Source organism: Peromyscus maniculatus, chromosome 22 (genome assembly GCF_049852395.1).
Source record: "Peromyscus maniculatus bairdii isolate BWxNUB_F1_BW_parent chromosome 22, HU_Pman_BW_mat_3.1, whole genome shotgun sequence".
Taxonomy (NCBI): Eukaryota; Metazoa; Chordata; class Mammalia; order Rodentia; family Cricetidae; genus Peromyscus; species Peromyscus maniculatus.
In genome coordinates this window covers 241,360-269,202 of record NC_134873.1, presented here as the reverse complement: position 1 = coordinate 269,202, position 27,843 = coordinate 241,360, and the positions used below count along the sequence as shown (strand labels likewise).

General features: G+C 41.7%; 1 protein-coding gene and 1 long non-coding RNA gene across 6 annotated transcripts in view; one reads left to right on the top strand and one right to left on the bottom strand.

Annotated features, from left to right (window-relative positions):
• LOC143270127 (uncharacterized) overlaps positions 1–27,843 on the bottom strand; it is a 69,503-nt gene that overhangs the window by 20,895 nt on the left and 20,765 nt on the right. Inside the window, exons 1-3 of one of the 2 annotated variants that reach the window (XM_076558991.1) lie at positions 7,354–7,887; positions 3,083–3,149; positions 1,603–1,689 (exon numbers count right to left, since the gene is read on the bottom strand). In XM_076558991.1, coding sequence (XP_076415106.1) covers positions 1,603–1,689; positions 3,083–3,149; positions 7,354–7,511 — 312 coding nt within the window. In that variant the 5' untranslated portion in view covers positions 7,512–7,887. Of the gene's footprint in view, positions 1–756; positions 1,690–3,082; positions 3,150–7,353; positions 7,888–27,843 lie in introns of those variants that run through there. The other variant, XR_013047093.1, reaches the window with a different exon arrangement.
• On the top strand, positions 7,909–15,142 carry LOC121825025 (uncharacterized). 4 transcript variants are annotated; one of them, XR_013047098.1, is made up of 5 exons: positions 7,909–7,937; positions 8,561–8,670; positions 12,742–12,860; positions 13,644–13,885; positions 14,875–15,142. It is a non-coding gene; the product is annotated as an uncharacterized LOC121825025 (long non-coding RNA). The 4 variants fall into 4 exon arrangements; XR_013047096.1 differs by lacking the exon at positions 7,909–7,937 and adding an exon at positions 7,944–8,132; XR_013047099.1 differs by lacking the exon at positions 12,742–12,860.

Below are 27,843 nucleotides of genomic sequence, written 5' to 3'. Positions count from 1 at the left end.
GCAGAGTGATCTGCTGGCATTGGTGTGCTAGTGTATTGTATCAATTTCTTTTGTATTTTGTGGAGTGTGTGTGTGTGTGTATTAATGCTGATATATTTACATTCAAAGCATATATATTAAGGCCACCAAATGGCTAATGTCATAAAGGCACTTGCCAGCATGACTGACACTTCCAATTGAACCCTGAGATTGAAATGGTGAGAGGATAGAAACAACTCCTAAAAATTATCCTTGCACCTGCACACTTCTGCTGTGGCAAACAGTTTCTTGCCTTTTCCCATTCACCAAATAAATTGAGAACAGGTTATCCTTGAACTCAAAGAGACCAGTGTCCTCTGCATTATGAGTGCACAGATTAGAGGAGTGTACCAACAAGACCACCTCCTATTCATGTTCTTCCTGCCTATAAGTTCTCTGCATTTCAATGTTTCATACCAGCAGGCTGATGAGGCCTAGGGTATAAAATTTTGGCAACCACCCTGAAAGCTGACTCATCGTTTATACTAAGGACATATTGGTCTTTGCTTATGAACAGGTGCATGAGAGACATATTGATTCTGGGGTCTGGAAAGATGAATCAGCAGGGTTTACCACTTTTTGCTGGGGCAGAGGCTCTGGCTTTGATTCACAGGACCAACATCTTGGCTGAGAACCTTCTGGAACTGCAGTGCCAGGGGATCCAAAGAGCCCCTGGATGTCAGTGGGCAGACCACAATCAGAGTGCACAGAAAGAATGCATTCAAAACATTTCCACCCCTAAAATAAATCCACTGAAGTCATACAAGAGTGTTTGGTAGGTTCCTGTTGACATTATCTACTGCATGATTCTCTAACGTTTACTCTCTTTATTTGTGTGTGGTTTCTTTTCTGATTCAAAGAGCTCCCTTTCTGATTTTTGTCTCCATAGTCTAATTTACTATCACATACCCATGAAAAGAGTGGTTCTCAACATGTGGTTAGTGACCCATATGGAAAACCTAAGACTGTCTTTCACGGTGTTCACCTAACATCTTCTGAAAACATAGATATAGACATGATAATTCATAAGACGTGAAAAATGACAGTTATCAAATAGCAAGGGAAAAAATTTCCTGTGCAGGTTCACCACAACATGAGATAGGTCATCAGATGGCCACACCCTTAGGAAGGTTGAGAACTAGAGGGTGAAATGCTTGTGTGTTTCCAGAAATGAGGGTATCAAGGTGGTGAAGAACATTTTATTTATTTATTTATTTATTTATTTATTTATTTATTTATTTATTTATTTATTTGTTTGTTTTTTTGTTTTGGTTTTTCGAGACAGGGTTTCTTTGTGTAGCTTTGTGCATTTTCCTGGAAATCACATGCTAGTCCAGGCTGGCCTCTAACTCACAGAGTTCTGCCTGGCTCTTCCTGCAGGTGCTGGGATTAAAGGCTTGGGCCACCACTGCCCGGTGGTGAAGGACATTTTAAAAGCTTGGTTTCTCTCTCTGACACTATTTGCAATACTGCAGATATGGCGATGCAGAGGCATCATTCCTCTCACAAGCAAATATGTTACTTTTCATATTAGGTGCAATTATCAGTTAATAAATTTTTTTCTTTGTAATTGTCAGTTATTACCTTTTCCAGTGATGATAGGTTTATTTCAGTCTTCATCTTTTTCAAATTGCAGATGTTAGTAAAGTAAAATAGTTGTTTTTTGCTTTTCTGGAATAGAAATTTAGAGGTTTCACTTTCTTTGTTTTTTTCTGAATTTAATTCTTTTTTTTGTGTGTGTGTCCACACAAATTAAAACTCCTTTATTCCTGAAAGGTTCAGTGTATTGAATCATAAAATGTAGAAACTCTTACTTAAACCTGAAATATCTCAAAATATGCTCATCTATTTACAAATTACTACTTTGTCATCAAGTACTAACCTGTATTTATGCTAGCCAAGTATAAGAGAACATCATGAACTTAGAAACTTGACCTTGCCCTGTGGCTGAGACTACACTGAATTCCCAGTGTTTCAAAATTTCTGATCTTATATGAGATGATTATTAATTTTAATTGACCTCCTTTCATCAGTGTTTCTCTATCCTCGTGGGGAGACCAAGGTGTGTATTATTTATCATTTGTAAATAAACACTGATTTAATCACTAATGTGTGTTCTCCATATCATAGTACCCATGAAACAGCTTTTATCCATTGATTCACATTCAGAAGTCATTAATATGCAACTTATGATTCACTCTAAGGCTCCAGGATACAATTAAACCAGTTTCCTTACCTCCAGCAGCTCACAGTGATAAAGTCGCTTTAATATGAATAGATCAATATCTAATTAAAACCCACCACTATTTTAAATGTTCAAATGTGGCACAGAGAATGTAAGGGTCTATTATTTTAAAACACAAAACAAAAATTCCAGACATTAAAATGTTACTATATGGTAACTGAATCTTCGCTTCTAGAACTGCTGGCTATTTGGGGAATACAAACCTATTATGTAAGTAAAGGAAGACTTTTCCACATACTCCTAGGGAATCAAAGAAAAAAACATGCTATAATCTCTTCATAATGAACAATTTGGATGAACAGATTACAAGTGGCTAAATTTCCACAAGTTCCTGCTAGTGTAAATAAGAAGCAAAGACAGAAAAGAGGAGATGCTCTCACATGTGATCCTGAAGTAGGAGTGTCCATAGGAAGATAAAAGCTGCCTGCACTTATGCCAAAGGTAAAGGCACCTGGGCAATTCCTAGAAACTGAAATCACTGGACCTATTAAAATGTATTCAGGTGTATTAACACAGTCATGTTTTAAAATCACTCTAAGGTGTATTTGTATCTGCAAACCATCCTTGGTCAAACATGAAGCATGTATTATGTGAGGACTGTTCTCAATCTTCCACTCACTGTGTTTCCAGTCCATTCCTTTATTGGGCCACCACTATCTGCAAGGACTTATTACTCACTTACAATTTATAGAAATGACAATTCACACCAACAGAATGTTTTTCTCTGGCCAAATTTCCATGCAAAACTGTGATAGGTAAACTATTGCTGCATTTTAACAAAATTCATATGAAAATGAATTTCACAAAGGATCACTTTACCGTAAAAACATACGTAGTGTCTTCTTTCCCTGGTGTGGATGCAGGGCTGTCAGGTTTTTCAGAGAGCCTTCAGAATAAAAACATGCTATAATGAGTTGGTTTGGTCCTTTGATCAACTCTGTTGAAAGATTGGTTACCTGTATATTAAGTGACATTTTTGCATTTATGTAATGCAACCTTGACCTGTGTTTTATGGAGTTTTTTTTTCTGGTTGCTTTTGGGAGTTTCAACTTAATCTATAAAACATTCAGTTAAGACTTACTTCTATTTTAAAATAAAAGTTAAAACAGTCGATGGCTTGGGAGATAGCTCAGTCAATAAGAGTGTTTGCTGCCCACACACAACAGCCGGAGTTTGAATCTTCAGCAACCACATAAAAGTCTTGGCATGGACGTATGCACTTGTAACCCCAGTACTGTGGGTGGGATTTACAGGGTATCATTTGGGCTTGGTGGCTGATAGCTGCTCCAGGTTAAGTCACAGACCTTATGTCAAGTAGATAAGCTAGAGAATGACACAAAACACTGATATCCTCCTCTTCCCTTCATGACTGCACAGACACATGCATCACATGCAACATCCACATATTCAGACACACTAGAGGGAGGATGGTGGTTTTTGCACACACTTTGTTCTGATGGTTGCAGTAACTGATGGCTTTGTGTTTGTGTGCTCAAAGCACCTAGTGCTCCTATTTCATTCTTCTTCCTCTACCCCTAAGGCACCATGACCCCTTTCTTGTCAAGAAACTTTTTAGGCAGTTCCTTGAGTCTCATGCTCTCTCCCAAGAAGTTGGTTTGGTAGAACACGAAATATACCCTATCTCTAAGCATCAAGCTGCCAACAATCGCAGAAGTCACTGCATTTGGGGTGCTTTGAAGTTGTTTTTTCACCACCACCACCACCACCACCACACAGGCATGCACACAGGGACAAGGAAGAGGGCTTCTTCCACATCCTTTGCTTTAATGGCTGCTGTAAGTATATTTTACAGTTGCACATGTATATGACCAGTTCAATTATTACTCCTGGTTCATCCCTCCTCTCCTGAACCTATAGCACACAGTCTCTTCTCTGTTCTCCCAAGAGATGGACATGGTGGAACAGGAAAGCAACCCTTGTCTTTACTCTCTCCAGACAACATATTTTTGACAGTCTATAGATGGCATTGTATTTGTTGTTGTTGTAGTTACCTGTTTTCTAGTAGACACCAAACCATCACCAAATATTGCCTTGTAATGTTAAGTCACAGCCTGTTCTAAAACTCATGGGAGGGGAGCACCGTCTCTCCATCTCCTTTCTTTACTGGCTATGGCTAAGCTCTAGGTGCCTGGGGTTTGTAGTTGGTGAATGCTGATGCAATAGCTGTGTTTTTCTTGCTTCTATGTTGGGCTTCATTCAGTTGTGGGAAACTTCTCTACAGAACCATGTTCAAAGGCTACTGCTGATGGGAACCCAGCAAAGCCCAAAAACTTGAGTCTCAGTTCTTTATACTCATTGTGGATAACTGTCTCTAACCATGATAGCTGTTTCAGGAGTGTGGGTAAACAGACTCATATCTGACCAACACAGCATGAAGACATTTCAGACAGGACAGGAAAAAAAAATAAAAGAATAGGGCCGGGCCTTGGTGGCGCATGCCTTTAATCCCAGCACTCGGGAGGCAGAGCCAGGCGGATCTCTGTGAGTTCGAGGCCAGCCTGGGCTACCAAGTGAGCTCCAGGAAAGGCGCAAAGCTACACAGAGAAACCCTGTCTCAAAAAATCAAAAAAAAAAAAGAATAGGATCTGGTAATAGAATTTCATTGTCATGATTTCCCAAAAGCCATTTAAAGCAGAATGAGTGATCAAAGAGTCAACATGATTTTCAAAAACTATGCTGAACATAGCATTTTAAAGGAAAACATATAAGAAACAATAAAAATACTGGAATGTTTACCAATTTCACACAGAATTCTACCTACTCTGAAGACACAATTTTTTATTCAAATATGTTTACAATATTTTAAAACTATATTCCCCAAGATGGGCTTGAACTTGGTAATCCTCCCAGTAGGCAGGATTGCAGGTCAGTGTCACTGCCTACCTTACTCTTTATTTCACATTTTAGCATTGCTAAAATCTCTGCCATGATATTTTATGACTATAATAGGCAATATTTTTAACTTTGCCACTATACAAAATAAAAGGTTATCATGCAGTCCACTGTGCCTTACATAAAATGATATATGATACAATCCACAGGCCCATGGCAATTCTACAGGTCACATGTATCTATGTAAATTTTAGCTCTTAAAACTATGAAAGGCAAACAAGATGAAAATAGCAGTAACAAAAATCTAAATCCTCAGTCATTGATACTTTGATTTTTTTCACTTCTCAATGCCCAAAAGTAATATTTGTATATTTGCTGCCAACAGGCACACAGCCTAGTCCTCAGACAATAGACATAGTGTCCCTGATAATCCAGACACCAAATGGTAGCAAAGCAAGCCATTGTGCTTTGCCTGGAACCCCCAATGTGTCCAACACATCAAAATTGAGCAAATATCTCTATAAGGAGATAACCCACTGTATCATAGCTCCCTTGCTTTGATTTTCATAAAGCTTTAAGCCAAAAGAAAATCAGGATTCAAATGAGCATGGGTCTTTGTATTCACTATTTAAATGTATAGAATGTAAGGAAAGCTGACTGTGCAGATAAACATAAACATTTTAAGAATGAGAGGGTCTTGAGAGATAGTAGAATGTGTATGCTGTATAGGAGATGTCTAAGTTCCATGTGGGGAATAAATGGATTGACAGAATGGATAAATACAGTTGGAAAGTTCAGTGTTTTAAAAGAATGTGTTTGTTAAGCAAAGCATATTTTGAAAATATAATTTATTGTTCTATTATTTGTATAAAGCTCACATTTTGAAGACTAAGTAACCACTCAGAACTACAGAGATTACCAAGAAGCATACGGGCTATGGAAAAATCTACTGTTGAGTGTCCCTGGTTCCCCTTTAGAACATAGTGTGAAATAAGAAATAGAAAACAAGGGCTGGGGATGATTGGAAGAGCTCAGTTGGTAAAGTTCTTGCCAGGCAAGCCTGAGGGCCTGAGTTCAGAACTCCCAACACCTTGAAAATCTAGTGCTGGGGATGTGGATACAGGAGGATCCCCAAAGCTTGTTTGCCTGCAAGTTAAGCTGAATCAGTATACTGCAAGACAATAAATCACACCTAGTAGGGATTTGAGTGAGAGAACCTGCCTCAAAAAATGAGGAGTAGGGACCACAAGGTGGTTCATCAGGTGGTGGGACCTGCCAGCAGACCTGATGGCCTGAGTTCAACCCCCAGAACCCACAATATGGCAGAATACAACTCTCAAATATAGCTTTCTTCTGACCTTCACATACTTAACTGCAGGTGTATGGGATATATGTGCACACACACATACCACTCTGTTAATGAGATGAAAAGCAACTGAGGAAGATAATGTCAACCTATAGCCTTCACATATGTACCAACACACATACAACATGTACTCAAAGGAGTGGGGGTCAGAGTCATAGTTCCAACTGAAAATTTCCTTATATGATCCCTCAGCAAACAGGGATCCCACTAATGTAAGATTTCTTAGTGATTCTTTGGGGAGGGGCTTAAAGTTGACATTTTATGTAAAAATTTATCTCATGTTACAGTTTTCTGTGTTGTATATAACATAGTATTAAAAAATATCCGTTATGGGCTGGAGAGACGGCTTTGTGTTTACAAACTCTAGTTTTGCTTGTAGAGGACCTGGGTTTGATTTCTAGCACTGACAACTGTCCGTAACTCCCGTTCCAGGGGATCCAACACGTTCTTTTGCACGTGGTGCATTGGAAATACATGCAGGCAAAACACTCATATACATAAATCTAAAAAAAATTAAGTATACACATAAAAATAAAATGTATGTAGTTTCATTAGCTAAATCACTTTAAAGCACCCAATAAAGTGCTCTAAAAGAGACAATGTAAAAGGATTTGTAAACTAACTGAAGTTCTTTGTTTTGCTTCTCTTAAAAAAGGCCTAGGAGCTACCCTTCCAAGTTGGGCAGGTCCCAGATGCCTGGAAGCCTAAAGCAGGCACAAACCCCACTGGGCTCAGTGAAAGAAGAGCCTAAGCATGACCTCTCCCCTCCCTCAGGTTACAGTCCTGGAAGGTGTGTTTCTCCTTAGTTGCCTTGACTGTCACCAACAGTTCCTGTCCCTCCTGTCCCTCTCCCCTCCCCAGGTCCCATTACCTGCTCCTTGTGTCCTGGCCATTCACGAGGGGAAATTTGCTTCGTCGTTTGCGACAACAGCACCCATGACCCAGGCATGAGGGCCACAGGCAGGTGTACCAGCGAGCCCGCTTTGGGGCTTGAATACTAAGGGCATCTGGGTCAATGTCTTCCTGCATGTTCAGCCCTAAGGCTGTGCAGGCCCTCCCTGCCTCCCCCCCCCCCGCCCCGCCCTTTTACCCACCCGCACCCTCACAAACCCTACAGTAAAAAATAGAACACTGGTAGAATACAAATTTAAAACACTGGTAAATTTTCGCCACTGACACACAGGACCGTCCTGCAAGCGCAGATCCTTGGTTCAGTGTGAGCCAAACTCGGCTTTACCCTTAGCAACACAGCTACCCTGGCATTGTGATGCGCTGTGAGCACACAATGGTGCTCAGCAGTTGTGAACCCCGTGCACGTGCTCTGCGCATGCCCATGTCAGACTCCAGTGACGAAAGCCTACCATGCTCAGAGCATGTGCAAAGCACTGTCAATTGGAATTTTGGAGTAGAGCTACCTGCAGAGCTACCAAGGCAAAACACTGGGGGAGTTGGTTGGTGGGTCAGGTCCTTATAGTCCTGCAGCCATGAGAAAATACCTCCCTAAGACTGGCCTGATGGAGATAGAAAAAAATCCATCAGGATTGGGCCAAACCAGATCCAAAAAGACAAATACTGGTTTTGATTTTTTTTTCTTTTAAAAGTTCTGATATGAGAACTACAATCTGAATAACCACAGAGGTTTGGTACTTGGTAAGGGAGAAGAAGGGAGGAGAGTATCTCTCAAGGAAGGGAATAGTCTATAGTGTTATGAAAATATAAGTGAACACTAGATTAGGAAGGTTTAATTAGAGGAAGATGGGAGAGAAGGATAAAGGAGGGAATATGAGCAGGGACAATCAACACTGCAGACCCTTTGAAAAACTATATGGGAACTGACTACCCCAGAAGCTTCCTATACATAAGTGAAAGGAATCTAAACGGGCTCAAAACATAATAGGTTTGACAAGGCTCCAATTAGACATCTTATGCCGCTATCTTAAACCTCCTGTGCCAGGAACAATGTACAGCCTGTTGAGTCCTTAACCAAAGGGACCCACAGAACCCTCCAAATAGCACAGGGTATTTCCAAGTCTGTTGGTGTCTCTGCACAACCTGATGTTAAGGTCTTGTTTCTGAAGGTAACACTTCTGTCATTGAACATGGAGAAATTCAGCTGACGTCTAACTAGATTCTTCACCTACTAACCAGAGTTCCTGGTACTGGAAGGCAGTCTGTACTGGAGAGAAAGGTAATCCTCAATATCTCTCAGCTACAAACCCTGGGACCCACAACAGCACCCACATGGAGCTCACAACCATCTGTAAATGCAGTTCTAGGGAATCCACCATCCTCTTGTATCTTCACAGGCAGCAGACATACATACAATGTACAATATGCATGCAGGCAAACATAGTACACATGAAATAAATATAATCTTTAAATAATAATGTAATGTACTTATCTAGTAAGTTCACTCTATTAAAGTATACAATCCAGTAGGGTTTTCTTAGTATGTTCTTAAAAGTATGCATTCATCACCCTGTTTGATTTTAAAATATTTTTGTCATTGGAGAAGAAACCATTTATTCACTAGTAGTTACTCTTCACTCCTCCAGACTCTACCCCCTATCAGCTACCAATCTAACTTCCTGCTTCAGGTTTCTCACTCTGGGTGTTTAATAGAAATCAAACCAGCTAATAGGGAACTATCCCATTCTTCTGTCATTTTGCTTCTTTCACTGAGTTTAATGTCTGTGATGTTTATTCATGTTATAGGATGTAGCAGTACTCTACCCCTTTTCAGGGCTAGATACTTGACCATTGTATTAACACAGCACCCTTTGTTTACCCATTCATCAAGCAGTAGTTATCTGGGGTTTCTACCTTTTCTCTATTATAAATGCTGTGCATACTCTGGTGCTAGTGGCTGCATCATTGTATAGCTATACTTCCAGCAGTTATGTAGCAGGTTCCTGTACCTTGGTTCCTCCACTCTCTCTTATGAGCCCCAGCACCTGTACATGCTAGACAAGTGCACTACCCCTAACCTCGATCCTCAGCATGCAACAAGTACACTTCAAAGTTTCCTTTTTTCCCATTATTTTACAGTGATTACATGTTGAAGAGACAAATTAAATGAAAGCAAAATGCTAGCAAAATTAATTTCACTTGCTTAGTTTTACATTTAAGGTAATTTGTAAAGGTATTCAAAATTCAGAATATGCAGCCAGAAGTGGTGATACATTTCCTATAATCCTAGCATTCAGTGGGTGGATGCAGGAGCATCTGTCCAAGGCCATCTTCACTTAAATGAGACCAGCCAGGGACACATGAGATCCTGCCCTAAAAAACAAAATAATAACAAAAAAAAAACAAAAACAAACAAACAAAAACAAAAAACCCACAAATTAACCCACCAATGAGCATATAGTTGACTTTGTATCTCTAATAATTAGAGGTGGCATGCAGTTTTGTAGTATAGAGAATGCTTAAGATTCCAGCTTAGAGAGATGTTGAGACCATGGTTGGAGGAAGCACAGAAACAAATAGCCAAACTAGTGGAAATGCATGAACGGAGAACCAATGGTGGAGGAACCCCCATGGAACTGGACCAGGCCCTCTGGATAAGTGAGACAGTTGATTAGCTTGATCTGTTTGGGAGGGCCCCAGGCAGTAGAGCCAGGACCTGTCCTTGGTGCATGGGTTGACTTTTTGGAGCCTGGGGCCTATGCTGAGGATCTTTGCTCAGCCTTGGTGTAAGGGGAGGAGGGGACTGGAACTGCCTTGGCTGAGTCTGCCAGGCTGGGCTGACTCACCAGGGGAGACCTTGCCTTGGAGGAGGTGGGAGTGTGGAGTCAATTGGGAGGGGAGGACTGAGAGGTGGGAGGAGGGAATATGGGGGAATCCGTGGCTGATATGTGAAATTAAGTTAATTATAAAATAAAAATACTATAAAAAAGATTCACGCTTACTCTGAGTCACAACAGAACCAACCCTACTTGTTAACCACCCCCTGCCATTTATCTATTCAGAGGCTGCTTTTTGCCTCTGCTTGGCTTCAAACTGGGGGTGAGAGTATAATGAGATGTCTGAAAGGCCCACCCTATGCAAAAAGTAAATCAGGCAAAGAATTTGTATGTGTGGCAAGCCTATTTTCTGAGGCACTCACACTGTCTCCCCACCCTCTCACAACCCTTTCCAGGAAAAGATCAAACATCACCATGTATAGCTTCTCAGTGAGTATTTAGTTTGGCGATCTGTATTATCTTGGACATTTTTGATGGATTCACCACAACAATCCCCCATGGTTGGGCATGTTTACACAAACCTGGCAGACCTAGACACTTCTGCCTAGCCAGTTCCAGGTCAAAATAGCCATTTCCGGGTCAAGGCGTCTCCCGTGACCAGGATCCTGTGACTTTTCATGGTTGCATAAGAGCACACAATGCCCATGCATGGAGTAGTTACATTGACCTGAGTACGCACATGAGCCACCCAGCCTTTATGAGCCTACGCCATATTCCCAGCTCCTCCTCCTCCTCCTCCTCCTCCTCCTCCTCTTCTTCTTTTCTCCACACAGGTGTCTCTTCCACAAGCCTGAGCACTTGTCTGTCCCTTTTATCTTAATAAAAGTCTTGTTAGTGGATTCTGTCGTGTTTAGTGACATTTCCTCGCAGGGTAGGAGCGCTGCAAAATAACTAACATCTGGTGCTGAAACCCGGCACTGCTTCACACAAACCAGGGACTCTGCTCTGTTCATGACAGACCACTCTCTATTTTGCCTGGCCGCACTAAACTACATTCAACACTGCTTCTCTGATTGGAGAGCCCCCCTCTTTTTGGCCAGCATAAATGGTTTCCTGAATCTGTAAGAATGACTGTTGAGCATCCAGCAGCTCACTAAGTATTCTTGAAACCGGGTGAACCCCTGGCCATGGTCTTTATTGGCTACAGTGGGCCCCTATCACAGGCCTAAATTTCTAGCCATCTCCCATGTCTGCAGCCTGAGATATTCCTCACAGTGGGACCACCGCCACTGGGTGCGTCCTGGGGACCGCATGAAGGAGACATGTTCTTCCGGCTTGATGAAGCGGTAGATGCTGTCCAGATTCCTGGGGAATCCTTGCCTCACGTGGTGGTACCCCACTTCTCTGGCTGACCAGCCAATTAGCGGCCTGTGCCTGGTATCCGTCCTTGGCTTTGGGGACACCTGGGGCCTTGGCTCTGGATCACGTTTGTTTTTTTATTTTATTTTTTTTTATTTTCCTGGCTCTCTGCTGCAGACATGGGAAACAAGGCTTTCAACCCTATAAGTCCTTCCTCTCCATTAGGCTGTCTTCTTGAAGCTTTAAAACCTCTCAGGTTAATGCCTTACACAAAGATTCCTAAGCTGATCCGTCTCTGTACTAAGAAATGGCCCAAATATACTTTAAAAAACAAGAAAAAGTGGCCGCCGAGCAGCTCCTTAGATCCTGATATTTTAAGGGAGTTATCTAATTTCTGTCAGGAAGCAGACAAATGGAAAGAGTTGCTTTCTTCTTTCTCAATGCTAAACCGTCTTTTCCGGATTCCTTCTCTCCTGCTCATATATTCCTAGCTATGCCTAAAACGGTAAGAGCACCACAAAATAACTAACAATTTTTGTTCTCTATTTAATCTCAAGGGCCACAATGAAAAATGGAGAGTGGAGCCCCGGAAGGAGGCAAAAGGCCATATAGGAATTCAAGTTTACAACCCAGAACCAACACCCTGGTTCCATCCCAGATTTTCCCACAAGCCCTGTTTCTGTTTCTGGAAGAACTGACACTGTGGTCCTTTTCCATCTTCTACTTGCCTTAGGGTGGAAAAGGTGACCTGGGTGTGATGGGCTTGGCGGGGTCAAGAGGACCAATGGGCACTGAGTTCAGTGTGTGGTCCAGAGGGACATTCCCAGGCCCTCTCACTAAGACTGGGGAGCAGCAGTTGTCCACAAAGATGGGGAGGGCAGGGCTGGAGGACTGTCACCCTGTGCTGGGGAGTCAGGCCTTTGGGGGACATCATGCCCTGGGCTACAGGGACACAGGGATCATGTTCCTGTTGTTCTCTTTGGCTATCAGGGTTTTGCCTCTGGATTAGGCTTTTGAGGGCTGAGAAAAGCTACATTGTTTTTAAGCCTTGTATAAACACAAACCCCCAGGACATCTTCCTGTTTACTACTGCATGCCCCTTAAAACTCACAGTAGAGTCCAGAGACCTAAGCAGCACATTCAGGAGTCCTTCCATTCTTACTGCACACCCACCTGTCTTGGAGGCTGATTATAAGCAGTCTGCTTTCTTTTAGGGCTTCCCAGGATCCAGAGTAGAAAAGGTCAATCCTTGTCTCTCCTGCCAGACCAGATCCTAGAGTTGGTGGTGGGTAGCATCCCAGATTTTGGTCTGGGTACATTACTGGAGTTGGAGGTGAGTAGAAGACAGGCCCAGCTCTCTCTTGAGATATCAACTGCAGCCATCATTCCTGGCTACTCCTCTGTCTTTCCAGAGACTGATTTTTGGGCTGAGAGAGAAGAGCAGGTCTCCTGAGGCAGGGCAATTCTGGTATAAAGGACCACCCAGTGAGGTTCCTGTTCCTCACAGGGAGTAGGGAAACAAATGAGAGCCAGGTAGGGAGTCATCCTCAGTCATCATAGGGGTGCAGGAAGAGAGGACTTAGCCTAAGGCCAGGTTTCTATCACACAGCCTTCCCTTCTACCAAAATAAAACAAACACCAACAAGCACCTGCAGACACATGCCCTGTGTGATGAGGGGATCTGAGAGTCAGGACTTTCTTTGTTTCCTTTTACTACCTAACTTGAAGAGATCTTAGGGGTGCCAGGCAGTGGTGGTGTACATATTTAATCCCAGCACAAGGGAGGCAGAGCCAGTCAGATTTCTGTGAGTTCCAGGCCAGCCTGGACTACACAGCAAAAGTCAGGACAGGCACCAAAACTACATGGAGAAACCCTGTCTTGAAAAACAAAACAAACAAACAAACAAAACAACAACAAAAATCAAAAGAAAAAAAAAGACTTAGTGGGTCTAACCAGAAAGCAAGCTACATAATATCTGAGCCTGGAGCTTTGCAAAAATGAGGGAGTTGGCCTAGGATATATCAGTTTGACATGCTCCTCCCTAACTACCCCTCACCACACACACAGAGAAGTACAATATTAGTGCATTGACCCTCTCTTTTGGTTTTCTCCTAGGGATCCAGAGGTGAAAGGGGTGACTAGGATCACAAAGGAGAAAAGTTAATGGCAAATCTGTACAAGTGATGTGCTGCAATAGAAGTGGGAGCTCCCCCACCTGTGGATTGAGGGATAGTCATCATAAAAATGGCTGACCAAATGTATCCACAGCCAGTTCCAAGTGGCATTTCAAAACAGTCACAGTATTTGTTGTTCTTTCACAGGGTTTCCCTGGATTTCCTGGAATGCTGGGGCAGAAAGTAAGTGTCTAGAAGTAGAGATGACAGACTTAGGTCCACCAAACAGCAAATGGAGCCTCCTTTTGGTCCTTCAGGCAGAATCATTGATTTTAACTAGAAATTAAAGTTTAAGTGGAAACTATTTAATGCTATCCATTTCAAATCCATAGGAGGAAAAATATTCTAATGAAAGTGATTTTTTGAATAATATTAAGATTGTCTTACCTTTGAGGCCACCATTAATGAACAAGAAATTTAAGGAATATCATGTGATAACATATCCATTTTGAAATTGACAAAAATTTTTTTAGAAGTAATATCAGGAACAAATTTATTTTTTCTTTTTATTTATTATTCTTTCATACAACTCATCCCAACATAATTTTCCCTCCCTCCATTCCCACTCTCATGCTCCTATACCTCTGTTCTTCCCACTTCCTCACCACATCCCCCTTTTCTCCCAGATCTGTTACTCCTCTGTTTCCCTTCAGAAAATAGAAGGCTACTCAGGTATATCAACCAAACATTTCATAACAAATGCAATAAGACTAGGCGGAAGCCCTAAAGTTCAGGCTGGACAAGGCAACTGAGTAGGAGGAAAGGGGGCCCCAAAACAGTTGAAAGAATCAGGCACACTAACATGCACACTGTTAGGAGTTCCACAAAAGTGCCCAAGCCAAAAACTCATAGCATATATGCAGAGGACTTAGCAGAGATCCATGCAGGCTTTGCGATTGCTGCTTCAGTTTCTGTGAACCACTATGACTCCTCCTTAGTTGATTTTGTGGGCCATGTTCTCCTGGTGTCCTTGACCCTCTCGTTCCTGGGATCCTTTCTCTACCTGTTCTTCAGGGTTCCATGAGCTCTGCCTAATGATTTGGCATGGAAATCTGCATCTGCATCCATCAGCTGCTGGAAAAAGCCACTCCGATGATGAGTGGGATAGGCCCTGACCTATGAGTATAGCAGAATGTTGTGAGGAAGAGTTTCACATTTTTGTTCTATTCTAGGTCTCTGAGTGACCCAGCTTCTGGTTCCAGGTCATGCCTGCCTGAAGACCAGACAAACACCCCCTGTCCAACCCTAGGCCATACCTGCCAGAAGACCAGGTGGGCCAGCTGCCTGTGGATCTCCCTCTGTAATTAATTTTGAACTCTAATTTGATAATCTCTTATATAAATTGCTACAATACTACAAAAGGTACAGCACATATTCCAGTAGAAACACAATAAAAACATAAAATATTTTATTATATGCCAGGAAAAGCAATGGAAACAATGGTGGCTGTGTCCTGACTGTTTTTTTTTTTTAAATCAACTTGACACAAGTTAGAGATACATATGACCAGGGAATCCATGACTGAGAAAATCCCTCCCAAGTCTGGCCTGTAGTAAAGCATATAAGACATTTCTTTAATTAGTGATTAATGTGCACAAGGTTATGCAGGTTTCTGTGAATGTTTGAAGCTGACTATGCTAAGAGCATGTCCAACAGGAGAGCTTCCTCCTCCTATTAGTTCAACACCACAATGGTTTGTTTTCTCTAGCCTTTTATGAATGCTTGAGGAAAAGAACAGGAACCTTCTTACCTTCCTTCAACCTGTAGGATATCTGAGAACAATTTCAACTTAGCTTTAACCTTTGCCTCTCTGCTTGTTTACAATTGAGACATTTTTTCTCTGTGGGACAATCCTGGCTGTTCTGGAATTTGTTTTGTAGACCAGGCTGGCCTTGAACACACAGACATCCACCTGCCTCTGCCTCCCAAGTGCTGAGATTGAAGGTGTGTGACACTAAGGCTTCATGCACCTTAGCCTCTTTAGGACTTTCTATAACAGAATAAAGAAAAGATCCCCTCTCCTAAGCTTCACGAGCGTGCTTTGAATTGAGAGTAAGATTTTGAGAGGGAGCTGCCTCGTCCCTGGTAGAGAATTCCTCATTCTATTTAGCCTTGTGGGCAGTGAGGAAGTAATTAATCATATCCTCATCTAATACTCTATTTTTTATTTTCTATTCTTTTGAACTTTTGTTGATTCTTTGTGGATTTCATTTCATACATTCAGAGCCTACATTTTTCCACATCTCCTCACATCTGCCCTCTGCTTTTGCAACCTCCCTCACAAATCATAACCAAATTTAAAATTAAAAAACAAAACAAAACAAAACAAAAAACCCAAACAAACAAAACAAAGAAACAAGACAAAACAAAAGCAAAATCAGCCAAAAAAGAAAAATCTGGTGGAAGTTGTAGTGTGGTCCTTTGAGGCACAGTTTACCCTTTAGTCCATTCATGTTTACTTGCAAGTGTTCATTGCCATGAGTCATTGTTCTAGCTCCAGGCCAATGGTTTCTGCTACACCATGGATAATGAGGCTCAGTGGGGCTCCTCATGTATATACTGTTATCCTGTGTCGTGGAGATCCTGCTATTTTGGATCTCTATGTTCATCCTCTTCACATGCTCCAACAGTTCATAAATGATTTGGATGTCGGGTTGGGTTAACTCATAGCCCTGATTCTGGGCCTGGATGGTAGCTGGGCTAATCAGTTCTCTAGCTTTCCCTCATCATCTCTACCTGGAAGAGCTACCCAGCACTGTCTTGCCTAGCTCACCAAAGGCACCTGTAGCAAGGAGCAGGGCCAGTTCTCCTGTTCAAGGCCCTGACACTGAAGTCTCCCTCATTCATTTTGCCAGGGCCAGCTCTATTTTTTTTTGCCAGGGCAAGGTGCAGGGCCCTGTTTCCTGATTGCTGTAGGGAGCATGAAAAGGGGTGCTGGGTCCACACTCATGCTCTTATGCACTCAGGACTGGGTCACCTGTGACCTCAATAACATGGTCATCTCTAGTGTGCTGCCCAAGAGGAGTGTAGGTCCCACTCCCCTGTGTGCTATTTCTGGTGTAGGGAAGGGCTAGTTTTCTCACTCTTGCATTCCCAGGGCCAGCTCTCTCACCTGCCATTGGTAGCAAGGGACAAAGGGGAAGGACATCTTTCCCTTCCCCATGCCAACACATGGAAGATGGGGGTGGGGAAGGGGCCAGCTCTGTTGCTCCCATATCTTAGGCCTGACTCACCTGCATCTACAACAGAGGCAGCTCTATTGTGCTTCACAGATGGGAAGCAGAAGCTGCTTTGTCAAATTCCACATCTGGTGAGGGTTAGGGCAAGCTATCGTACACTTGTGATCTCAGTGCCATTACACTCACCTGTCACACGTAGTAATGGATGAAGGAGGGAGGACATCTTTCCCTCACCATGGCTGATCGGGGAGCAAGGTGGAGTCTCCTGTTCTCATGCCTTCAGTGTCAGCTTACCTGACAACTGAGTCAGCTGTAGTCTGCTTCTCAGGTGAGGTATATGCCTAGAGTGAGTTGTGGGGCCATCTTTCCCAAGTCTAGCAGCAAGCTCTCCCTTTCATAAGGCCAGCTTACCTGCTACAGTATTCAGCAAGGGGCAGGGCCAGCCATCCCAGTGCCAGTGAAAAGTGGGACTGACTCGGTACAAACTATTTCCAATGACCCCCTTGCTAACACAGGCCATAGACATCACCGCAGATCCCAGCTGTAACAGTACTATGAACCCAGACATGATCCTTGGCAGCAGCTTGGGCCCAGGCACCATCACAACTCCAGTGGCAGAACAGGCCACTCAAATTGGTGGCTGACTCGGTCACAGCAATGGCTCCTGGGCACTACCATCTACAGAGCCCTTTGTGGCAACTAGATTCACAGACACCACTACAGACCCCAGCCTGAACATGGACATGGACTTAGACATGACCCTACACAGAGGTCCATGCTAGGACATGTCCTTGGATCTAGGTAGCAGCACCAACCACCCAGATCAGCATGGCCTGGGCATACCATGGTCCTCAGACACCAACATGTTCTGAGGTAGCAGATCATACCCTATGGCACTCAGTGATAATTATACTTTCATTGATTTGTGAGCTATCATGTTGACTTTATTTTCAGTTTGACTATTCTTTACTGGTTTTGTTTAGTTAAATTCTGTAATTATTATTTCATTCAACTGTTTCTTTTGTTCTGTCTTTAATAAATCATTTTTTTGTATCTCTAATGTCCTTGATCATATCTCTACCTAATATTAGGAACTCCTTGGCTTATGTTTCATCTAAATTGCCTTTCTTGGGGCATATTACAATACAGTTTCTCGCTTCAAGAGGAGGCATATTGTCTTAGTTTTTCATGTTTGTGTATGTTCCCAGTGGTCTGGACAACTAGGGTTTTGAATTGTTTATTAGATGAGATATCTGTTCTCATCTTTGATGTATGGTATTCCTATCATGAGTTACTCTTGCCCCAGTCTGGTGGCAGACACTGGTTCTCTGAGAGGAAAAAGTTCTGTGGAACAATGGATAGCCCCATGGAATAGAGATGGATTTGAATCCTTACCTGGGACCAAACTGTATTTGGTGACACTAGGTCCCTAGTACACAGTGGTTCTATGGATCAGTGGGAAGTAATAAATATATGGATATTGGATAGAAGGAATGGGATAAAAGTGGGGGAAAGAGTGTGATGTTCATTTGTTTCCTGCTTTGAGGTAAGGTCTTCTTCAGTGGTACCAGCTGGCCAAGAACTCACTTTGTAGACCAGCCTAGCCTTGAACTCAGAGATCTGCCTCACTCTGCCTTGAAGTGCAGGGATGAAATGAAGTTTAAATGTCTATGACACAACGTTTGGCTCTCTTTTTGAGTTTTTACTTAGTTTAGTTTTTATATTTGGGATAATAATGCTCTGTCAGATGTACGTCTGGCAAGGATCTTCCCCTACTCTGTCATATTACTCTCCATGGGTTTGATCATTTCCTTATGTATACGACAGCTTAGTAGTTTCATAAGGGCACAATTATTAGTTGTTGGTCTTGATTTCTGAAAAATTAGAGTCATGTTAGCCATACTTCCATACACCTACACAATACAGGATAGTCTGTTTCCTTCCAGCAGAGTCATAATTTAAGGTTTTATATTAAGGAATTTTATCTATTTGGATTTTACTTTATGCAGAGTAATAGAGATGAGTTTAACTTATTTCCTCTGCATTAGAATAACCACTTTCACACACTATCTTGTGAATAGAGTATCTATTCTCAAGTGTTTGTTCTGGCATCTTTGTTCAATATGAGATGTCTTTACTTGTGGTATCCATCATTGGTTCTATTTCCTGGGGTGTGTCATACTAGGCTTACCATTCCTTTCCTATTTCACAGATTCTTGGTGTACCTTATTATTTCTTGGCAAGATCACTAATTTCAATGACAACAATTAGAGGTACAATATTTCCCCATATCACTGCTATTCAAGTGTCCCTGTGGTTTCTGTAGGCTGTGTTCTCATTCATGTAAGGAAACTATTTTCCTTTCTAATTTCTCAAATTCCCTTCTGCTTGTTAGAAAAACACACTGAGGGCATGAAGTGAGGTCTTAATTTTTCAGATTGCATAAATTTCTGGCAGAGGACTTTAGTTCCATTTTCAGTATTAACTTTCAGTAACTCATTTTCAATTGTAACTTCAGTGCTGTGGCATCCAATGCTCTCCTCTTCCCGAAACGGGCATGGCATGCATAAATATAAACTCACACAAACACAGACACATAATTTTTAAAAATGGATTTTGAGATATTTTTACACATTTACTCAGTTTCTGATGTTTTACTTATCATTAATTTGTATTTTAATATAATTTTAAATTATGTATGTTGGTGTGTGTGTAGAGCATGTTTTTGTTGGCGTATATTATTATGAACATAGATGCCCTTGGAGGAAAAACAGGCCTGATCTTTATATAATTAGAGTTGCTGGGTTTGGGAGACACAGGACATTGGAAAGGTACTAGGCTTTTTCTCAGCCTGTTCTATGCTTCTCAGCTTGTCTGAAAGTGTCTGTCAGATATTTTTAGAATAATGAATGTGCTCAGGTTCAAGAATTCCTGAAACTAATATGAGTGTTTCCTTACTGAGTGAGCTTAAAGAAGTTCTCTGGGTGATAGGATGTTTCCTTTCCCTTTAGAACAAATTGTTTATCTTTCTTTAAACATTCTGTGTCTTAATGGGTCCCATTTACATAGAAGGGTTTAACCTCAGAGGAAATAATTAAATAAAGAATGTTTGAAGATGACATAAACAGATCTACTGCTCTGAAAACGAATTGAAATGTACATAAATTTAGAAAATGTGTGTGAGTGGAGTTTTCCCTAATTCCAATCATTTGAGTATGTGAGCTGAGGGATAAAGTAATAGGTTCATAAATGGAATCATCTCACATTGTTAGTACATGACTAAACACCATATTTTCACCCTTATATATTCATATTGAATACATATATTATTTTGTCAAAAACAAATAAACTGAATTAAAATAAATAAAGCCCTAAAAAAAATAAAAGATCATGCAAATGTTCAGTAAACCTGTGAGACTAAGGTGGGATCACATTCTGGCTCCATCACAGGAACAAACTGAACTGTCCCAATTCTACTTCCCCAGTTCCACTACATCTGGGTTCACAATTTCTGTGAACCACACTATGGATGTTGTGTGTTTCGTTTATGTATTAAAATGATGATACCTACAGAATTTCTGGCTGAGAGGTATTCAGTTTTTAATCAAAATTAGTATAAAATTTATTCTGAAAGTCTAATAGTTTCATGTATTTCTATGGTTTCATATATATTACTGCCAATTCTAGTAACCAAGGCCCAGTACTGAGCTGTAATGTTGCAAGCCCAGTGGTACAGTAGTGTTCAAGGGTAAAATAAATATCTGGCTAAAAGTATCTTTCTTAATTCAACAGACAGTGATTCCTGTAAGTCAGGACAACCTCAGGTTCACTAAGTGACTAATGATATTCTTAAATTGATCATCATTTTATGTGCATTTCCACATCTAGTGTAGCACAGTTTATGCAATGATGGGAAAAAAAGCTCATGCCTTGAATATGCCAGGCAGGTGCCCTACTATCTTAGCTATAATCTCACTCATGTCACTATCACCATAAAGGAAATCAACCACATAATATGAGTGTACTATGTAATTTATAGAATAGATTTTAATAACAACTGTAGTGGCCACCTGGAAAACTAGAATCATATAAAAAAAAACCATATTTGAACTGAACAAGAGCAAATTCAATGGACCTGTGAAAGTGGACAGGAAAAATACCATGAAGCATAAATCCTACACAATGAAGTATAGAGAACTGAAGAAAATGGGTGCAGAAGAGGTCTTCCTCACCAGGGAAGAGCACATCAATTGGTTTCCCAATGTCAAATGATAAGGAACAAAAGCATACATACAGGTATTAGTAGACAGAGGGAATATGTTATATTCGTGAATATATATATATGTATTTACATATGTAAATGCAATAACAATTAGTGAAAAAGAGGTCACAGATATGAAGGAAAGCAGGGAGGGTTTAAGGAAAGTTTAGAGAAAACTGAACAGAGGAAGAAATGTTTTAATTGTATTAAAATCTCAGAAATAAAAATAAAAGCATCAAAATATGTTATACCATGTATATATGCATATTTGCCATTTTGATTGCAAGATTAATATAACTTAAATGATTTCCATGATTTCCCATAGTATTTAGAAATTCAGTACAAATGAAAGAAAATATCAAGGCACTTTAAAGAGATAGAAGCTGAATATTCAATCATTAGATCATGAAGCATTCAAAAAATCATATAATTTCTTTACTTTTAAATTTGGTGCTGGGCAATGAAAGAGATACCATGATAGAGGGAGACTTCATGTGTATAGGGAGAAACCTGGTGCTAGGCAAGTTCCCAGGAATCTACAGGTTGACCCCAGCTTAGACTACTAGCAATAGTGGAGAGGGCACCTGAACTGAACTGGCTTACCCAAGTAATCAGATTGGTGAATACCCTAACTGTCTTCATAGAACCTTTCTTCAGTAATTGATGGAGGAAGATGCAGAGATCCACAGCCAAACACCAGGCTGAGCTCCAGGAGTTCAGTCTTAGAGAGAGAGAGAGAGAGAGAGAGAGAGAGAGAGAGAGAGAGAGAGAGAGGGAGGGAGGGAGGGAGAGAGGGAGAGAAGAGAGATTCAATGAGCAAAGAGCATTAAGATCATGATGAACAAGCCTACAGACAACCAAACAAAACTAGTGGGAACTCATGACATTTAGACCAACACCTGTGGAGCCTCCATGGTACTGAGCTAGGCCCTCTGCATAATTCAGACAGTTGTATAGCTTGATTTGCGTAAGGGGACCCCTGGCAGTAGGATCAAGATCCATCGCTGGTAAATGAACTGGCTTTTTGGAGCCCACTCCTTATGGTTGGACACTTTGCACAACCTTTAGGCAGGGAGAAGGGCTTGGACCTGCCTCTACTGAATGCACCAGGCTCTGCTGACTCTACATGGGGGGTCTTACCTTATTGTAGAAGGGAATGGAGGGGGAAGGAGGAGGGAAGAGAGAGATCTGTAATTGGTATGTAAAATGAATAAAACATTTCTTAAGAAAAGAAAGTAAATACAAAACAAATTTGGTGCTGTGTAAATGTACCAAAACATTTGTAAATATAATTAGTAATTTATGAAAATAAAGTAATGCTTGAAACACTAAAAATAAATCTACTATATGACCCAGCTGCACCCCAACTGGCATATGTTCAAATGAATCAACATCCTACTTCAGAGATACTGGTTCCAAAGTCTTCATAGACTCCCTTTTCACAAGAACTAGGATATTGAAATAACCTAAATATCCATTGAAAATATTATAGCTCTGAGTCCAGAGGCTTCAGCAAAGTGTTATAAATCTGAAAATCAAGGAATGCTGGCAGTCAGGATGCAGGGAATACCAGAAAATCGTACTATGCAATGCTCATACAAGAGATTTATTTGAAGGGAAAAATCTAGAAGGGTGTCTGCCTCTGCTATTATGAGAAGCAGCAGAGAACTTAGCAGAATATAGGGCTTACATAGTGTTTCCTGCAAGTCAGAGTGTCCCATAGTAGGGACTGGTGGGAATTCATGTTCAGATCTTGGGGTGAACTCAGGGATTGGTGGTATTTCAAGTTATGAGCATTGGCACTTTATTCTTTAGAGCAGAGACTGGACCCAACCTTCAGAGCACTTAGAGTGTTCTGTGTGTGGACCCTGGTGGTTAGAGGTCCTCAGGGGAGGGGCCTGACTACTCATTTGCCTCGAGGGGCTTGCATCATTGAGCAGATTAATGTACCAATGATAATGTGGCACATAAACGTTATACAACACTATCAAGCTATAAAGAGTAATGAAACATTATAGCAGGCAACTGGATGGGTATTTTTTTTAGAAAAAAAATCATATTAAGTGGAACAACCCAGGCACAGAGAATGCAAACATTGAATGTTCTCTTACACCTGACCCTCTGATTCAAAATCTTCTTTTATGATTACATATCCAGAAGTAACTGCAGAAACCAATAACGTAAAAAAGGTTTTGGTGTGTATACCACTGTGAAAATGATCTAATCAGGGAAATAACTCTGTAAACTTCACACTATTGGTTGCTTTAATTGTGTCTCTTAGGTTTGATTATACTGGTTTTCATTTTCAATAAATTCTAGAAGTTTTACAATATCCTTTTCATTTCTTCCTTCACTCAATTTTGTTTGAATTGTATGCTATTTAACTTCTATGAATTTAAGTATTTTGATATGGTATATACATTTAATAAATAGTGGTCATATATAATGCAGAATGTAATTTCATTATTTCTGTCTTTGTTGGCATTTGCTTTGTCATAATAAGAATTCACGTTTCAAGAATGCCCCATGTGCTGTCGAGAAAAGTCATGTATTCTTTAATGTTTTCTTGGAATATTTTGTACATTTCTGTAAAAATCCATTTGTTTGGACAGAATTTAAAAAAAAACACATGTCATAAAATAATCATAACTGTTAATAGTAAATATACATAAACAAGAAACTATGTGCAAATTTTCAAAAGAGATATTCAAATCCCTTTCAATGGGAGGCTCCTCTAAATAAGAGAACCACTTCAATGAAAATTCTGAAAACTAGAAAGGATTTGAGTGATATTCTACAAGTTGTGAAAGAGAATAGATAGTACCCCCAACCTCAAAAAGTTACCATTCTTACTTGTAGGGAAAAGGGGCTGGTTTGAGAAATCCACCCAGAACCTAGATTGCAGAATTAGGGAAGGATGGCTCAGATAAAGCCAGTGAGAGAAACACAGTTTAGCTCAAATCAGAACCATTTCTGCCACTGTCCAACTGATTTGTGAAATCAACCAATCACAGAGCAGGACAGTAGAATCCTGGCCCTAGGGACCAGGACCAGGGAAAGAAACACAGCCTGTGTTTGGGACCTGAGCCAGAGACGTGAACACTTTATCCCCAAACCCAGAACCCAGGAAATATGTCCTGACTCTGAGACCAGTACCAAAATAACACTCTTGGCCTCTAGAATCAGAGTAAATGAAAGAAATGTGCCCTGGCCTTAGAGGTAGTGTCAAAAAGCCAAGAAAGGACAGTGAAAGAAATACAGTTTAGCCTTGAAATCGGGGCCATCTCTGCCCCTTGCTCACAAAACTGGCCAATCCCTGGGCAGAAAATAAACTAACCAATCACAGTTGACTCTGAGCCCTAGACATCCTAAATAAACCGCCCTGCCTGGTCAGTTGTGAGCTGTTCACTCCATCCTGGTAGAGGCAGATACTCTCCTGGACTCCTCCTTCCCAAATAAACCTCTTTCTCAAAAGAGTATTGTGTGAAGACCTTCATTGACTGGTGAACAGAAGAGCCTTACTGGGACATCCCATGGTGGACTGAGCAAGGGGGAGCTGAACAGAAGAACCTTGCTGGGAAGTCCCTTACTGGACTAAGTGAGAAAGAGCTAGTAACACTGAGCCAGACATTGTGGCTCTCCAGGAGAGGAGCAGGATTGCTGTTTCCTGTGGGGAAACCATCCCCCATCATACCATCATACCAGGTAAATCCTGACCTTCCCGAAGAGTCAGGATACCCTGACTTTCCCGAAGAGTCAGGGTACCCTTCCTTGCTGAAGCAGTCAGAAAACCTTCCTCTCCAAGGTTGGACTGTTTCTTTGCAGTCCAAGCCATCAGACTGTGCAAAACAGCTCCAGGTGTCCGGGCCACCTTCAGGGCAGAACTCTTGTTCTGAGTAGCTCGAGGTGTCTGGGATACCTCACCTTCCAGGGCTGAATTGTCTCCTTGCAGTTTCAGCCATCAATTTACTAATATTTTGGTGCCAAAACCCTGGTCACCAAACCCAGAGTTTTTGCACTTTACTTACATTTGGTGCTGAAACCTGGGACACCAAACCCAGAGTTTCTGTGGTTTACTAACATTTGGTGCCAAAACCTGGGTCACCAAACCCAGAGTTTCTGTGGTTTACGGACATTTGGTGCCAAAACCCAGGACACCAAACCCAGAGTTTTTGCGGTTTACTTACATTTGGTGTCGAAACCCGGGATAGACTCCCTTGGTGCCTGTGCTCTCCCCTTATGGTCTGAGCCACACTAAGACTCTATCCCTCATCTCCTGTCCATCTGCAACAGACCAAACTTCCAGCTCACCGATCGCTCAGCATTCCATCCAACAGCGGCAATTAGGTGAGTTCCCCTTTTGGTTGGTGTAAACCTTTTCCTGGGTCTGAGGAAGTGACCTTTGAATGTCCAGCACCCCTCTAGTACTCTTGGAAGTGGAGGTATCCCCAGACAGTGTCTTTAAGGCTAAGGCTGGCCCTCTTCACCTGACCACACCCCCATCCTAAGAGATGCAATCAGGCAGTTATAAGCATCCCTTCCTGTGCTCTCCCATCTTCTCACAAAAGGAGCCACAAAAGTCTACCATTTCAGCCTTTCCTCTGGATGATTCCTTCCCCCTAGAGCTCGGTTTTCTCTCGCCCTCTGGCTTCTACTAAAGCCCTGCTACCAGGCACCTGAGTCTCTCTGTTGGCTTAGCCGGGCTAAGCAGGACCCCAGTTGAGTTGGGTGATGACCCTCTGAATGGCTTGGTCCCTGGCCGGTCCTCCCTGAGTCAGGAGATGCCCATGACTACAGGCTGCAGTGAATGATTCCCTCCCCTCTCATCCATGGGAGCCCTGCACTCCATACCTTCTCACACCCCCTTGTGATGCCTCCTAGAAAATCTCAAGCCTTCACACCTGGCTCCTGATTTGAAAGGCCCTAAACTTGTTCGCTTGTGCAATACAGTTTGGCCTCATTATCCTTTAGATAATCAATCTAAATGGCCACATAATGGCACACTAGATCCCAATATTATATGGGACCTTTACAACTATTGTGAGTGATCGGGGAAATGGAAAGAGACCCTATATGTCAAAGCCTTCTCTTACCTTCTCTCTAACCCTTCTCTCTGCTCCCCCACCCAGCTATTACTAGCTATGAAGTCAGAACAGGATGAAACATTTTCTTTTGAGCCAGCTAATGAGCAACCACTCTATAAACCAAAGCCAAAGTCCACATCTTCTTCTCTTGCCACACCAACTCCAGTGTCATCCATGTGACATGAACAATTATGTCAATTATAGCATACGGGAGATACGTGTCCCATGGGACTAAGCTCCCTGGAGGTCCCTGCCAGAGTGCCTGTGTTATGTCTCCTTCTCGAAGGACACATACTTCACAGATCATGAGTTCTCAGGGCTATGGGTTCTGTATAACTGCTTTTCTGATAATGTTCTAATTAATCGATAAAACACAGCCAAAATTAATGAATGCTTGGGTTGTGAACTGTGGAGGAAAGGGGAAGCTGGACATGGACCTTAATTAGATATAGCAGAATGAACTATTCCTTAAAAACCTCAAGCCTCGAGGCCTGCGGCAGGGGCCCGTGGAGGTAGACGGGCCCAGCGGCAGCGGCCAACAGGGACATTCAGGCCCGGTGGCGGCCCCCAGAGGCAGACAGACCCAGCGGCAGCTGACAGGGACATACAGGCCCGGCTGCAGACCACAGAGGTAAACAGGCCCAGGGACGGAGATAAGCAGCTTGGAACAGGGACGCCCCTAACCCCAACATCTGGGGAAGAAGCTATCTCCGTGGGTCAGAACCAGAACGAATCTGAACACTCCGTCTGAGGACAACCCAGGGCCCAGCTGCTGATCCTGTGAAACCCAACAACTTGGAGGTGTTGGTGACACTACCCTGCTCAGCTGAAACCCATCTGGGAGAGGATTCAGATGCCTACAGTTTAAAGTCTGAAGAAACAAGATCAGCTGAGGAGTTGACAAATGAACAAAAAGTGACCTGAGAACACAGAAGAAGGCGCTACCCAGACACCAAACCAGATCACCAGAATCATAAGTATATAATTCACCGATCGAAATCAGCTGCCCCTGAAGAAATAGCCCAATAGCACCAATTTAACCAAGAACCACTACTAAACCAAGACTAAAAATTAGAACAAGAGAGGCACTCTCAGACACAGACACCACCTGCACCTCACAGAGGAAGAGATGAGTAGACGCCAGTGCAAAAATACAGGCAACAACATAAAGACCTATATGGCAACATCAGAACCTAGTGATTCTACACCTGCAAGACCTAAACATACCATGACAGAAGAAACAGAAGAAATCAACCCTAAAAATGACATTAAGAAGATGATAGAGGCCCTTAAAGAAGAAATAAAACATTCCCTCAATGAGGAAATAAAAACTTTCCTTAAAGAGGAATTGAAAAACTACCTTAAAGAGGAAATAAAAACTTTCCTTAAAGAGGAAATAAAAAACACCCTTAAAGAGGAAATAAAAACTTCCCTTAAAGAGGAAATGAAAAACTCCATTAAAGAGGAAATAAAAAACTCCTTTAAGAAATGGAAGAAAAAACGAACAAAAATGGGAAGAAATCAAAGAAAGCCAAGAAAAAGCAATTAAACAGATGAAAGAAACATTCCAAGATCTGAAAAATGAATTTGAGACAATAAAGAAAACACATGCTGAGG